Source organism: Oryza glaberrima, chromosome 9, assembly GCF_000147395.1.
Source record: "Oryza glaberrima chromosome 9, OglaRS2, whole genome shotgun sequence".
Classification (NCBI taxonomy): Eukaryota; Viridiplantae; Streptophyta; class Magnoliopsida; order Poales; family Poaceae; genus Oryza; species Oryza glaberrima.
Genome location: NC_068334.1, coordinates 9,747,061 through 9,761,409, shown reverse-complemented (window position 1 = coordinate 9,761,409; position 14,349 = coordinate 9,747,061). Strand labels below are relative to the sequence as shown.

The following is a 14,349-nucleotide window of genomic DNA, read 5'->3' as shown; positions in this document are numbered from 1 at the left end:
GTTGCTACTGCACCTCTCTGCATGTTGGTCGTCTCCTACATATATTAGTGGCCAGGTCATTTGCATCGACGGTAACCACACCATCGCTGCTGGAGAGAAGCGATAGGCGGCAAGGCGTCGCTGTGGGAGGGATGGGAGACGCTTGAGTCAATAGCGACCGGATCTTCCCCTTCACAACCACCGCCTTGCCCTTCATGTTGCTCGGTGGACCGGCATGTGGGGTAGCAATGGCATCGGTGTTGCTGTTGTGGCTAAGCAAGCCCGATCTACCATCAGCGTTGCGGGCATATGGGGTGGTGATGGCGTCGGCACCGCTGTTGTGTCCGATCAACAGAAGGGGAAATGAGCGAGAGAGAGGAGATAGGAGAAGAATAAGAAATCGGGAAAGAAGATGGAAAAACGTGATGGCGATAATATGGTTCCAATTTTGTGCGTATTCGGATGACATAGATATGAATAGACGAATAGTAACAGTAGTAATGACATGTATCCAATTCACCTTTTCGAAATTTCACTCCGAATCTACTTTCGTCCTCGAAACCTCAAAATTGCATGGTTGTGGATCAATGCTCTGTACTCCCTCTGTCCCAAAATATAAGAGATTTTAGATGGATGCGACTGTCCCACGTCCACCCAAAATCCATTATATTTTGGGACCGAGGGAGTATACTACCTACCTAGTGGCTACATCTTGGGGTACCCGTTGCAATTAGCACGCTCTCTTTCTCTCTCCTCATCATCCCTCCGGGACAAAAAGCGGCACGCACACCTCCCCTCCTCTCCCTTTCTCTCTCCTCCTCCCCTCACTACTCTCTCTCTACCTAGAGAGAGAGAGAGCGAGCGCGGCGAGCTCCCCACCCACCACCACCACCGACGGCGACTACCTCCGCCGCTGCCGCGATGTCTCGCCTCTTCCGCGAGTCCCGCCGCGACTCCTCCTCCTCCAACGGCTCCTCCGCCGCCGCCGCCGCCACGGCCTCCACCGGCGGCCTCCCCTCCCCGTTCCCCGACCTCGGCGTCCCCCTCTCCGCCGCCGACCTCCGTGAGGCCGCCTACGAGGTGCTCGTCGCCTCGTCCCGCACCACGGGAGGGAAGCCGCTCACCTACATCCCCCAGGCGGCGGCATCGGCGGGTGGTGGTGGTGGGCCGGCGTCCCCGGCCTCCGCCTCGTCTCTCTCCTCCGCGAACGCCTCCTCCTCCCCGTCGCTCCAGCGCTCGCTCACCTCCGCCGCGGCGAGCAAGATGAAGAAGGCGCTCGGGCTGAGGTCGTCGGCGTCGTCCAAGGGTGGGAGCCCCGGGAGCGGCGGCGGCGGGAAGTCGGTGCCGCCGCGGCGGCCGGCGACCGTCGGGGAGCTGATGCGCGTGCAGATGCGGGTCTCGGAGCCCGCCGACGCCAGGATCCGGAGGGGCCTCCTCCGCATCGCCGCGAGTCAGGTAAATGAAAGGATCTCGAGCTCTCTTGGCTTCGGGTGGTTTTGGTTGTTAGCGCGTTCGTTCCCAGCGGGATTTCGGGTGAAAAATGTAGCTTCAAGTTTTTCTCATCTGATCATCGCCATTGTGGTAGATCTGGGTTGGGTTTCGTGGGAGGGTTCGCGAGAGTTTCAAATTTCGCTAAAAATACCCTCGTTTCTCGTATTTCTGTTTTTGTTTCCGCGTATTTTTAGTTAGAATGGGAAAATGCATTAACTTGAAGTATATCTCCTTTTTTTTTCTCGGGAGGGGAATAAAAAATGAACTCTCTCTCTCCTTTTTTTTTACCCGTAGATCTTGTAATTTGTTGGTGCCAGCCGGAGTATATCCAGTTATTTTCTGTGATTTGTTTATCATATAGCCTCGGAAGTTGGAACTTAGTCAATATACGTTTTCTCAAGATAATTTTTATGTGCGCCTTTTATTATTATTACTATGACTGTTTCAATACCATGATTCTTAGCTTGATCTGCGGTTTTGCTTCAGTAGTAGGATACTCGGATGCATTGTACAAAGCAAAGCTATACATACCAACTCTTCTCGATAGAGTCACATCCAAATGGTTGTTGCTAGCATATCTTATAATGTCAACAAGGACAATAATTTAGTGTTTTGTTCGAATGCATGGATTTTATATCAATTTCACCGTAGATTAATTTATTTCACACATGATTTTTCCTGTGTCTGAAATGGGTTCGTAATGTTATCATCGGACTGTTTTTGATAAGTACAAAGTGACGGAAATGTTTTTTGCTATTTTACTTATGCATGCTCATAAGTTTGTAGATTGGATGTGTCTCCACAAAAGGACAATTAGCCATTTATTCTTGTCATGCTCACTACAAAACAAAGACATCTTTATTTTACCGCAGTTTTGAGGAATGGAAACAGTATATGGCAATGTACTGCAGTCATCCATGAGCAATGTACTAGAGGCATCCATGTACTAGAGGCAGTATTGAAGAAAGATAGTTCTACAAAGTGTCGTAAAATTTGTGATTTTAGTGCTGAGTGCAGCGTACTGAGTGTGGGAGGAGGGAGGAGCGAGGGTATCTACTGGATTATCTTAATTGCTGGATTATCTTAATTGCAGAAGCTACTCTGTCATAACCAAAACATCCTAAATCTACACCCTGAGTGTTGAGCTTCCTGCCTTGACCTTCATGCTCTAAGTTGTCTTATATGCATTCTGAAAATGGTTGATTCATTGCACATCTCCACTTCAGTAGGTTTCTTAGTTAAACTGTGCTGAATGATGATATTTAGATCTTTATTGCCAAGTCTTCTCCCCAAAAGAGCAAATTTGCAGGCTTTAGATGACCATTGTAAGTTTGGCAGTTTAGCTTTAGCTGCCTGATTATTTTTTTTATTGTATATGTTTTATGTTTTTATATACCCTCCTATGACATGGTCTGTTTGATAGATGTGTTAACAGATCAACAACATTGGACAGTTTAAACTTTAAACAAACACATAGCTAAGTATTGACATGTTGCTGAATGTGTGTTTGTGTTTTCTGGACTTTTAGCATGTTTGATGTCAACAAGCCAAACATGATCTTATTGTATATATCATATCAAAGATACTCTAATCTGCTCTATTATTGTTCGGGACTTAACGCCTGTTCCTGTAATTTTTGGTACCAAGTTTGAACTCCATTTTTCTTTTTCTTGAAACAGCTTGGCAGGCGTGCTGAATCTATGGTCTTGCCCTTAGAATTCCTACAGCAGTTCAAGGCATCAGATATCCCTGATCCTCAAGAGTACGAGGCATGGCAGAGTAGGAACTTGAAGCTTCTTGAGGCTGGTTTGCTTGTTCACCCACTTGTTCCATTGAACAAATCAGATGTTTCTGCACAACGACTGCGGCAAATTATACGTGGAGCATACGATAGACCACTTGAAACTGGGAAAAACTCTGAGTCAATGCAGGTCCTACGTAGTGCTGTCATGTCCCTTGCTGGTAGGTCTGATGATGGGACTTCTGACGGATGCCACTGGGCTGATGGTTTCCCCTTGAATCTCCATCTATACCAGATGTTGGTAGAAGCTTGCTTTGATAATGATGATGGCACTGTTGTTGATGAGATTGATGAGGTGATGGAGCTCTTAAAGAAGACCTGGGGTATTCTGGGAATTAACCAGATGCTTCACAACCTTTGCTTTGCTTGGGCATTGTTCAACCATTTTGTTATGTCCGGGCAAGTAGATATTGAGTTGCTCTCTGCTGCGGAGAATCAGTTGGCCGAAGTTGCAAAGGATGCCAAAACCACAAAAGATCCAAATTACAGCAAAGTGTTGAGTTCAACTTTAAGCTCAATAATGGGTTGGACAGAGAAAAGACTTCTGGCTTACCATGAGACCTTCAATACAAGTAACATTGAGTCCATGCAAGGTATTGTGTCAATTGGAGTGTCAGCTGCAAGGGTTCTTGTTGAAGATATATCCCATGAATACCGTCGGAGGAGGAAAGAAGAGACTGACGTAGCTCGCAGCAGGATAGAGACCTACATAAGGTCTTCACTCCGTACAGCTTTTGCTCAAGTAAGTCCCTATTATTTCTCACTCTGATTCATATTGATTAAATGTTATATTCCATACTTTGGTATGCTGAGATGCCTTGTTTAGATTATTGCAATATCTTTACTTTTAATGGCTAATGCGCTTTGGGGAAGAAAAGCTAGAAAGTAGATTCCTGGTAATCAACCACAAGAAACTGTTTTGTTCAAACTCAAGCCATCCTATTAGTAATTTTGTTTCTTTTGAACCATATAATTTGAACTTTTTAAATCTTGCTAGTTGATCCTTTCATGTACGTCTTTTCTATAGTGCAGTAGCACAGTAATGTGACACAGCTTTCACTTTGCAGAGAATGGAAGAAGCAGATTCCAAGCGGTCATCAAGAAACCCTACCCCTGTTCTGTCTATCCTTGCAAAGGACATTGGTGACCTAGCAATTAAGGAGAAAAATTTGTACAGCCCAATTTTAAAGACATGGCATCCCCTTGCTTCAGGCGTTGCTGTTGCCACCCTTCATTCTTGCTTTGGAAATGAGCTGAAACAGTTCATAGCTGGACTTACAGAGCTGACCCCAGATACGGTTCAAGTGCTTAAGGCTGCTGATAAATTAGAGAAGGATCTTGTTAATATTGCAGTTGAAGATTCTGTGGATAGTGATGATGGAGGCAAGTCATTAATCAGAGAGATGCCACCATATGAAGCTGAAAATGCAATTGCTAACCTGGTGAAAGTTTGGATTAAAGAAAGGATAGACAGGCTCAAGGGATGGGTTGATCGGACTTTGAAACAAGAGGTGCTCTTACTTTATTTCACAGTACATATTTTTTTCTTTTGGTATAAACAGAAACTATCTTAATTTAGTAACTGATGATGCATGTTGTTGTGATTTTTATTACGATAAGACTAAATTACTCTGTGCATGTAGATGCATAACACTTGTAAACATTATCTGCTATTTTTCCTGAACCGTCCATATCCATGTGTCATTGATGACTGCAATCTCCAATCTGGGCTCTGATATATGTTCATTCTCTCATCTTATCCCAACTATGGCTGCCAAAATTGCCGCATTTGTTTGATTTGCAGTCAAAATTTTGACATCACACCAGTTTTTCAGAATGGAAAAAAAATTATAGCTAGTTGAGTCACATCCAGATGCATGCTATGTGTAAACCAAATGTTAGATTGGCTCAGTCAACTTGTGAGATGTAATTGTCCTGAATATTCTTCTTGAATGATGAGTCCAACTTGTTCTTGACATATTGTGTTTGAATTAACTTAGCTTGATTTTCCTGTTTTAAAATTCCACTAAGTCTGTCAATGTCTTTCATGCAGACTTGGAATCCAGCTGCCAACAGAGAGAATATTGCTCCCTCTTGTGTGGAGATGCTTCGGATGGTTGGTGAAACATTAGATGCATTTTTCCAATTGCCCATTCCAATGCATCCAGTTCTTCTTCCTGACCTGATGTTTGGACTTGATAGAAGCCTACAGCTTTTTGTGTCTAAAGCAAAATCTGGCTGTGGTAAGTACTGAGCTCATGGCACATTTTTCTATAACATGGTGTTCAGATGCAGGGTACAAATGTTCATATTTTAAACATGCATTAATTACAGGAACAAGGAATTCTTTTATGCCCCAACTACCTCCGTTGACACGATGCGAGGTAGGATCGAATATATTGTTCAAGAAAAAGGAAAAGCCACAGAATCCACAGTACCGAGGATCACAAAATGGAACAACCAATGGCGCTGATCCCTTAGCCCTTCCTCAACTCTGTGTACGCTTGAATACGCTTCAATTCGTGCGAGGTGAACTCGAGAACTTAGAGAAGAAGATAAAAACAGGCTTGCGGAATGTCGAGTCAGCTCAGGCAGATGTTACCGATGGATTGGACATCAAATTTGAGCTTTGTCAGACAGCCTGTCAAGAGGGCATTCAGCAGTTATGTGAGACAACTGCATATAAGGTGACATTCTATGATTTGGGGCACGTTCTCTGGGATATCCTTTATATTGGTGACATTGCATCAAGTAGGATCGAGATATTGTTGAGAGAACTCGACCCTATACTAGAGACCATATCTGGTATGGTGCATAACAAAGTGCGGAACCGTGCTATAACCGCATTGATGAAAGCCACTTTTGATGGGTTCTTGCTGGTGCTTCTTGCTGGTGGGCCTTTGCGTGCTTTCACCCGTCAAGACTCCCAGATAATAGAGGATGACTTCAAGGCCCTTAAAGACCTGTTTTTGGCAGATGGTGATGGTTTGCCAGAGGAATTGGTCGATAAGGCATCCTCCCAGGTCAAGAATGTCCTACCCCTCCTACGAACAGACTCCGAGAGCCTTATTGACCGATTCAAACGCATGATGGCTGAGTCTAATCGATCTGGAGCCAAGAATAGGTTACCATTGCCACCAACAACAGGGCACTGGAGCCCGAACGAACCCAACACAGTCCTGCGAGTTCTGTGCTACCGTTATGATGAGACGGCTACCAAGTTCCTAAAGAAAACCTATAATCTTCCCAAGAAGATCTGATGAACTCGATGTACATTTTCTGGAAACAAAATCATGAAACCCACTGAGGAAGTCAGGATTTGGAATGATTTTGTCACATCCTCCTTTGAGGAACACTACCATTGTAAAGCTACCACTGCGGAGTTTGCCTTATCTGAGGCGATTGATTTGAACGGGGGAGTTCAATTCAGCAACTTGGCCCTTCTATCACATGCTGTTCAGTGGCGCCAAGAAATATGCTGGTACTCTTTTCTTTTTCTTTTTTCCTTTTTTTTTTTTGGGGGGGGGGGGGGGGATTACTTACAGGTCGATTTGTTTATTATTATGATTATATGTTTTACCCTAATCCAGTTCTTTTGCTGACCTTTGCCGCTGCATGTGTGTATTTTTCCAGTAGCTGTAGTTTGCAACAGATATACCCATCTTGTGAATAAGTTTTGTACTGGTGTGACTTGCTGCGTTGGACTTGAGTATATCATTATGCAAGGCATCTGGTTCCTGCATTCGTGTTATTTTCGTGGGGAACATTTTTGCTCGGCCATGTCCTACATTATCTTCTCGGCTGGAGTAAAATGATTCTTGTTATTTTCATCTGCGTTATGAAATCACCCATTCCCGTTTGGAACAAGGTACATTTGGAGGAATTCTGGAGGTTTGCATTCCTTTGGAATTTTTTCCCTAGAAGCTTGTTTGGAAGTCAGTACAAATGGAAGATGTTGAATTCCTTGGGAAAGGAAGCAAATCCTCCACTCTATGGAGTGAGCGAAAGGAAACCCCTGTCACTTTGTTGATCTCCTAGGTTTTTCATGTGATCTCCGTTGGAACAAAAGAAAACTGGAGAAATTATTGAGGGATTTGAAATCCATTGAAAAAAATATATTCCTACATTGTCCTTTGGAACAAAGGAATAATTTCTACAAAATCCTTTTTACATTTATATTGAATTGCTCATTTCATACTGATTTTGGAGAATTAACATGAGGCTAGACCTCATGTTTTCTTTTCCTTTTGACTATTAATTCCTATGCTTTTTCTATGATGCTACCAAAAAATAATTTTATAAAAAAAATCCTATAGTTATGTTTCCCCGTGGGATTTTCCTACATCTCCTGTTTTTGTGTTAGTTTTGAATTCCATAGTTTTTCACTTTACAATATTTTTTTTCCATATTCTCGTGTTTTTCATTTCTTTGTTCTAAACAGGGGCGATAGAAGGAGCTGTTTTGTACATTAGTTATTATTTAGATGGAACTATATGCTTTTTAGCTGTCATGTTCTTTTTGTGTTTGCGAAGACAAATGCATATCAACAAGCTCTGACATTCGCACAGGAGGTTTATATTTGGTTCAAACCATTCGTGCTGTTCATGAATTGGTTATCTTATTACAAGGAGGATTTTCTTTTTCTTCCTCCTGAATAAAGAGGATTTTTTTTCTTCCTCCTGATACTTCATCCGTTTCACAATGCAAATCATTCTAATAAAAGATTCATTAACATCTAAAAGATTCATTAACATCAATATGGATGTGGAAAATATTAGAATGACTTGCATTGTGAAACGGAGGGAGTATCTCCTTAGGAAATGTGGCCAACAAGAAAAAAGAAGAGAAACTGTACAAATGGGTGGGAAATGTGGCCTATAAAATGATGAATCCACCTCATCTTTCTTTTTTGAGAATTACACAGTACAATGCACGCGCACTCACCCCTATGAATACACGCACGCAAACCCTACCCCTATGAGCATCTTCGAAGACTGGGCCGGCAAATTCTGGAGAGATTGACGAAGTCACCACAGGCAGCTCGCTGTCGACGGGTACGTCGCCTACCACTGAAAGCACAACGCCGTTAAATCCTGGAAAATTCGCTCCCATAGGGAGTTGAACCCAGGACCTCAGGTGCTACTGAGGCTCTTGTAACCACTAGGCTACAGGCCCTTTCGCGAATCCACCTCATCTTTCTCTTTTTCCTATCCACAACAACCCAAAAAGGACAATAATAAAATAAAAGTATCGGCAACAAAAAAAGAAAGAAGAAAAATCCCACAGTGAGAGGTAGAGAAAGATCGTAGTATTCATGTGTTTTTTGGCATGAGAGATAAAATTGTCATATTTCTTAAGAAATGCTGTAAAAGGGTGTGGTTTGTATGCTAATGATAAAGAGCAAGTGTGTTAAATTGATTAGTCGTATGGAGCTAACCTAGATTTTGAGGGAATAATATTTTCCTTTTAGTGATCATCCCACCTTATCTGTCCCGAATCAAACGCCATAAAAAAATTCATCCTTACCTAAATACCCCATTGGTTGCTCTAATAAACCAAAGGAAAAAAAGGCAAAATTTGAATTTCAAATTTAATTTCCAGTTGATTTTAGGATATTATCACATAGCTTCTTTTTCAGCATTGACTTATCACTAAAAACACATATAAAAGTTTTAACTGCAAATTAATTTTTATTTCCTAATAAACCGTTTTTGTCTTATTAGGAAATATGGGCAACCTATGATGACCTAACTTATCCCATTCCAAACCAAACACATGGTTATTAATTTCACAAAATCTACTTCGAGGGGCCTCTCGATCTAGGCTTAACGAGCGACGCCAGCCATATGTGAGAGAAGTACTACTACACGTCTACAGACATGCAAGTTTTTTTTTTCTATTAGGTTATGCGTGCTTTTTTTTCTTCTTAGAAAATTCTCTTAAATTATTTATTTGATCTATGATCCAGCTACAACATTACGTTCATTGTAATTAAATCTTTATAAGAAGGTCTTATATGATTATATCATGATGAAAAACATTTATGTTGTGAATTACTTTTATTATATACGTAAGTTACTTTTATCATATATAAAAATTACTTTTAGATTTGATTAAATTACTTCTAATATATTTATAATGCTTTGAGTTGATTACACTTATTATTATTGTTTTTAGTCAATTCTATAATTTGTGCTAATTATGATTTCTGGATAGATCATAATTTTTTTCCCTACAATGGATTTAATTCTAATTTCATAACAACTTACTTCCATTTTTTACTAAGTTACTTTTATGATTTATGTGAATTACTTTCAGGATTTATTGAATTTACTCTGATAAATGTATTTACTTAAAAATCTTCTCTAAACTTTGCTTTTGAATTTACTCCACATAACTTCTAATTTCACTCACTCATAATGTAATTACTTCTAATGCTATAGCGAGTTACTTCTATTGTATAGCTAAGTTACTTCTACAATTTAAATAAAATGCTTTTAAATTAATAAGATGTTTGAATATATTCAACATGGATCTCTTTTGTCAAATATTTTGAGTGGAGTACACTGATGCAAATATATCTTAAAAATAATATGTGATTTAAAAGATTTAAGTCATTGAAAAGGTTAAAAAAAGATATGCACAATTGTATTTCTTTTAAGCTAAAAGGGGATTTATACTTGAGATGGTGTGGTCACTGCTCTAAAACAAACCAACGACTAGTCGTTTCGTAGTTGTGTCCTATTAATTTCTTAAGTCCAAACTTTCTCTACCGTCAGATCTCGCCTAGGGATGGCAATTACCCCGTCGGATCCGAAGTTCCCCACCCCCTATGGGGCCGGGGCCAAATATCTACCCGCGGATCGTGCGGGGCCAGGGCTAGGGTGGCATCTTCACCCGCGGGCCCTGAAGTATTGAGCAAAGGGAGGCAGTCCACTAGCTTTTAAATGTCAAAAGCCCATTAAAAACAGCCGAAGTACTGCCAGCCATGGAAAGCCCATCAAACCATCACGTATTAGCTACTCGAAATAAGTTCACCTTGCACCCCTCAACTTTACACGGTGTTTTTTTACATCCCTTATCCTTGATACCATAAATCTTCACCCGTAGCTATACAAACTATGCAATTTAGATCCCATAGCTAGGTTGTTAGCAAAAAAAAAAAAAAAATGTGGGACTCACATGCCAGCCACCATCTTCTTTCTTCCCTTTTCTTCCCGAACGGCGGTGGTGGTGGGTTTAGTGGAGGCGGAGGCGGCTGAGGCCGGTGGACGGATCCGGTTCCCCCGCCGTAGGGAGCGCCTTGGGAGTGGTGAAGGTGGAGACGAAGGCGGCCCCATCAGCTTGCGGCAGTGCGGCGTCGACGATGAAGGTGGAAAAAAGATAGCAACAGAATATTTTTGTCAGTTTGAATATTATAGCGTGCAACCTTCAGTTAAAAGTGGCATTTTAATTAACTAATCCTATTTTCAGCATGGCATTTGAGCGAAAGCGAAACCCTTTTGAAGACGGCACAATCTCAATTTTCTCCCCTAATCCGAACCGTCCGTTGTGGCCCCTCTTTCCCGGTGGCAACTTGACAACTCGCCGAGACGATGCCGTCGCCGCCGCCGCTGCCGCCGGCGGCCATGGACCGCGAGGCGCTCCGCATGGTGTGCTCGCGGGAGTTCTGGCGGATGGCCGTCCTGTGGACCGTCTCCCTCCTCTACTCCTACATCCTCCTCTTCTTCCTCCGCCGCGGCGCCCCCGTCCCTCGCCGCCGACCTATGCCCGAGCCCGACGACGACGCTCCTCCTCGTCGCCGCCGCCCCGTCTGCGTGATTACTGGGGTAACCGATGGCTCTCGCCCCCGCTCTTGCTTGCTTGCTTGCTTGCTTGCAGATGGAGTCGCTTCTTCTCTCTCTCTCTCTCTCTCGTCTCCCCGTCTTGTGATGTGCTCAGCTCATGGTGGGTGGGGGGTGTGTGTATGTGCGTGCAGGCGACGTCGGGGCTGGGCAAAGCGGCGGCGGCGGCGCTGGCGCGGGAGGGGTTCCACGTCGTCCTCGGTGGGTCGCCTGTTTCTTTTTCGGTGCTTGTGTGGGCATTTCATCGAACACCCTGTGTGCATCTTTGGTTGTTGACTCGAGCATTGCCAACGGTCCAAATCAAGGTGTTGTTGTAGCACTAATTTCCTTGCCGTTGCTAGCTTGTGTGAACTACTGAATCTGTAGAAGCATATCCTCTTGAGTCTTGTCCTTCATTAATGTCCTTCCAATCCAAAAGTAGTGGATTTTTTTCACCGCGTTTGTTGAATACGCAAAAGTACATGCAATCTTTTGGTACAATATTCATTTACTTGTCCTGTAGGTAGTTGGTACTATGCTTTTGCATCTACAATTGTAGATGTTACTTCATTTCATATTGGACTTGTTTCCTACTTGCCAATTGCTATAGTTTTGGAGTAGAAAGTATTCCTTGATTATTTTGTTGTTGAATTGATTCAACCTTGTTGGTCGCTTGGTATTATTGGACTAAAACACTATGCATTCTATTTTGTGTCAGCTGGGCGTTCTTCACAATTGTTATCTGAGGTATTATTTGGAGCTTTTAGCTAGATGTCTTATCTTATCATTTATCCATTGTCATCATTGTGGTGATGTGTGCAAGACAGACTGTTCAAGAAATTCGGGATCAACAACCTGATGCCCATCTTGAAGCATTTCAAGTCGACTTGTCATCCTACAAGTCAATAAAGAAGTTTGAAACTTCACTGAATCAGTGGATCAAGGACTCAAATATGGAGCATTCTATTCAGCTTTTGGTCAATAACGCTGGTATCCTAGCAAAGTCATATCGAATTACAGAGGACGGTCTTGATGAGTAGGTGTTTACGTTGAAAGTACTTTTGCAGAAGAAATTCCTAATGTTCTTCAATACATGCTTTACTTATGTCATTATTACATTTTTTATCTACTGTTTGAGTGAAACTTACGACACACGATTTCCAGAATGATTCAGGCAAACTACATTGGTCCATTTGTCCTGACCAACATTCTGTTACCATTGCTGAAGAACAGCTCAACACCTTCTCGGGTGGTTAATCTAACGTCTTTCACACACAGATGTGGTAAGTGTCAAGTCTTCTATTATAATTTTAATAGAAAACTATGTGAACTGTATCTGGGATTAGATTGAAAATAATTTTAATTCGCATTCATTAGTTGGCATCAATTTGTCCAATTATTTTTCTCTTGCTATGCATATCTCGTTTGCTGTAAATTGCATTTTTTGAAATATTGTCGGACAGATGTTTCTCTGCCACACTTTTGAATCAGTACATGTGTGCAAATTGCTTGCGTTTGGCATATGCTCTTGTAGTAGCTCATAATTGATGATATATCAAAATATTAAGTTGCATTTCAGATAGATCCTACCATTATTATATCTGCTTCCTTTCTTTCTCCATGAGAACTAGACGTGTGGTTTGGTTAATATTTGCAAATTTCACATCTCCAGTGTCAGAAATTAACTTGTCTGAGAAAGGATTGAGTGGAGTAAGGTTTGGTCATTGGCCATCGAGGAGAAGCTATCTCTTAGCTTCTACTTATGAGTATACCAAGTGTACGTCTCTTGCTTTTATTTTTGAATAGGCTTAATGCAACTTTTATTTCGTTTGGGCTCATTTTCTCTTATTCCAGTTTGTTTACTGATGTTCTCATACGAGCTTCATCGACAACTTCACTTATCTTCTGGTGTCTCCGTCATGTATGTGCCATCGATTTTGGTTGCATTTGTTTTTTTTTCTTTCGCATCTTTTCTTTGTTGAACAAATCCAAATTATTGCTGATGGAAGTGATTTTTTTTTCATTTAGATAATTAAAATTTTACAAGAACTTCTTTCCAGTAGTCATCAAGTCAACCTCTACTGAAACTATATTGAAATCAATTAGGAATAATTGAAATCAATGAAGAATATACTTGATTCCTTCATAGGTTTCCTGTGCAAGTGCAAGGATAGATTAGGATGGCTCATCTCAAAGCCACTGACCAACATTACGCTCTTGGCAGTTTATCAAAACTATTGTGATTCATGCCAACCCTTTATTTTTTTTATGAGAATGCAACTTATTTTACCAGTTCGAATTTGAAGTTGCTTACTATTCATATGAAGTATGGCATTTCATGCTTCCAGGGCTGCGGATCCAGGTGTAGTACAGACAGGCATAATGCGGGAGCTTCCTCCATGTCTTTCTTGGCTTGCGCTTTCTGTACTGCGCCTCCTGAATCTCCTACAACAACCTGATACGGGAGTTGATGCTGTCCTTGATGCCGCTTTGGCACCACCTGTAAGCTTCCTGTTCAATCCTAGCAAACAATTACATTATTCATAACAACATGATGTACTGTATTCTCCGGTTAACCTTCGGGATGAATTTTTACATTGGGCTTTAGGACTCATCTGGAAAGTACTTCTTTGGAGGGAAAGGAAGGACCATAACGTCTTCTCAGTTGTCATACAACGTTGAAGTGGCCAAGAAGCTATGGGCAGAATCTTTAGCATTGTTCAATGAGCTACAGAATAGAGTGTGTGAACTGAGGACTAGCTGAACTAACTTGTAAAAATTATGATTTTTAGATTGTCGGCAATACTATAATGTGAATCACGATTAATTCAAAGTTTAAGGTTAGACCTGGCTGAATCAGTTACCTATACAAAGGACATAGCAGCGCCTGCATGGTATTATGAGGTTACTGAATTTCAGGTTTACTCTGTTCGATGGGCAATAGTTTCAGGCCTTTTCAGTAAGCTGGACAAGTGTTTGTGCACAAACTTTTACAAACTCCATTGCAAGCTGTTACTCGTAACTACTCCCTTCGTCCCTAGCAACATAGAATCGGATGTGACATATCCAGTCCAAATTATGGGATGGAAGCAGTACAAACTAGGAACGAGCCTATAGGAAAACTGCTTGTTGTAGTGAGCAGGTTCAATCTGCAGCCCACATTTCATCCTTCTTTTTTATATCCTCTTCTCACTTCTTCTCTAGTTCTTCTGAGCATGTTTTCTAACGCACGCTTAAAGAGAGCGAGATAAGAGT

The 14,349-nt window shown here is 41.7% G+C and overlaps 1 protein-coding gene across 1 annotated transcript; it reads left to right on the top strand.

Moving 5' to 3' along the window:
- The first annotated feature begins 770 nt into the window (after window positions 1-770).
- Window positions 771-14,035, top strand: LOC127784255 (protein unc-13 homolog). The gene is made up of 13 exons (XM_052311449.1): window positions 771-1,434; window positions 3,150-4,013; window positions 4,339-4,782; window positions 5,325-5,514; window positions 5,606-6,294; window positions 11,250-11,316; window positions 11,813-11,841; window positions 11,922-12,130; window positions 12,259-12,377; window positions 12,767-12,871; window positions 12,949-13,015; window positions 13,443-13,596; window positions 13,703-14,035. Exons 1-13 carry the CDS (start codon window positions 901-903, stop codon window positions 13,856-13,858), a joined length of 3,627 nt encoding a protein of 1,208 aa, XP_052167409.1. The 5' UTR covers window positions 771-900; the 3' UTR covers window positions 13,859-14,035.
- Window positions 14,036-14,349: the final 314 nt, after the last annotated feature.

Bases quoted from the DNA above. Each gene is read 5' to 3' on its own strand.
- LOC127784255 (XM_052311449.1), top strand. From the start codon at position 901: ATGTCTCGCCTCTTCCGCGAGTCCCGCCGCGACTCCTCCTCCTCCAAC. The intron at 4,783-5,324 runs GTGCTCTTACTT...TCTTTCATGCAG, and splicing joins ATCGGACTTTGAAACAAGAG to ACTTGGAATCCAGCTGCCAA. The intron at 13,597-13,702 runs GTAAGCTTCCTG...ATTGGGCTTTAG, and splicing joins ATGCCGCTTTGGCACCACCT to GACTCATCTGGAAAGTACTT.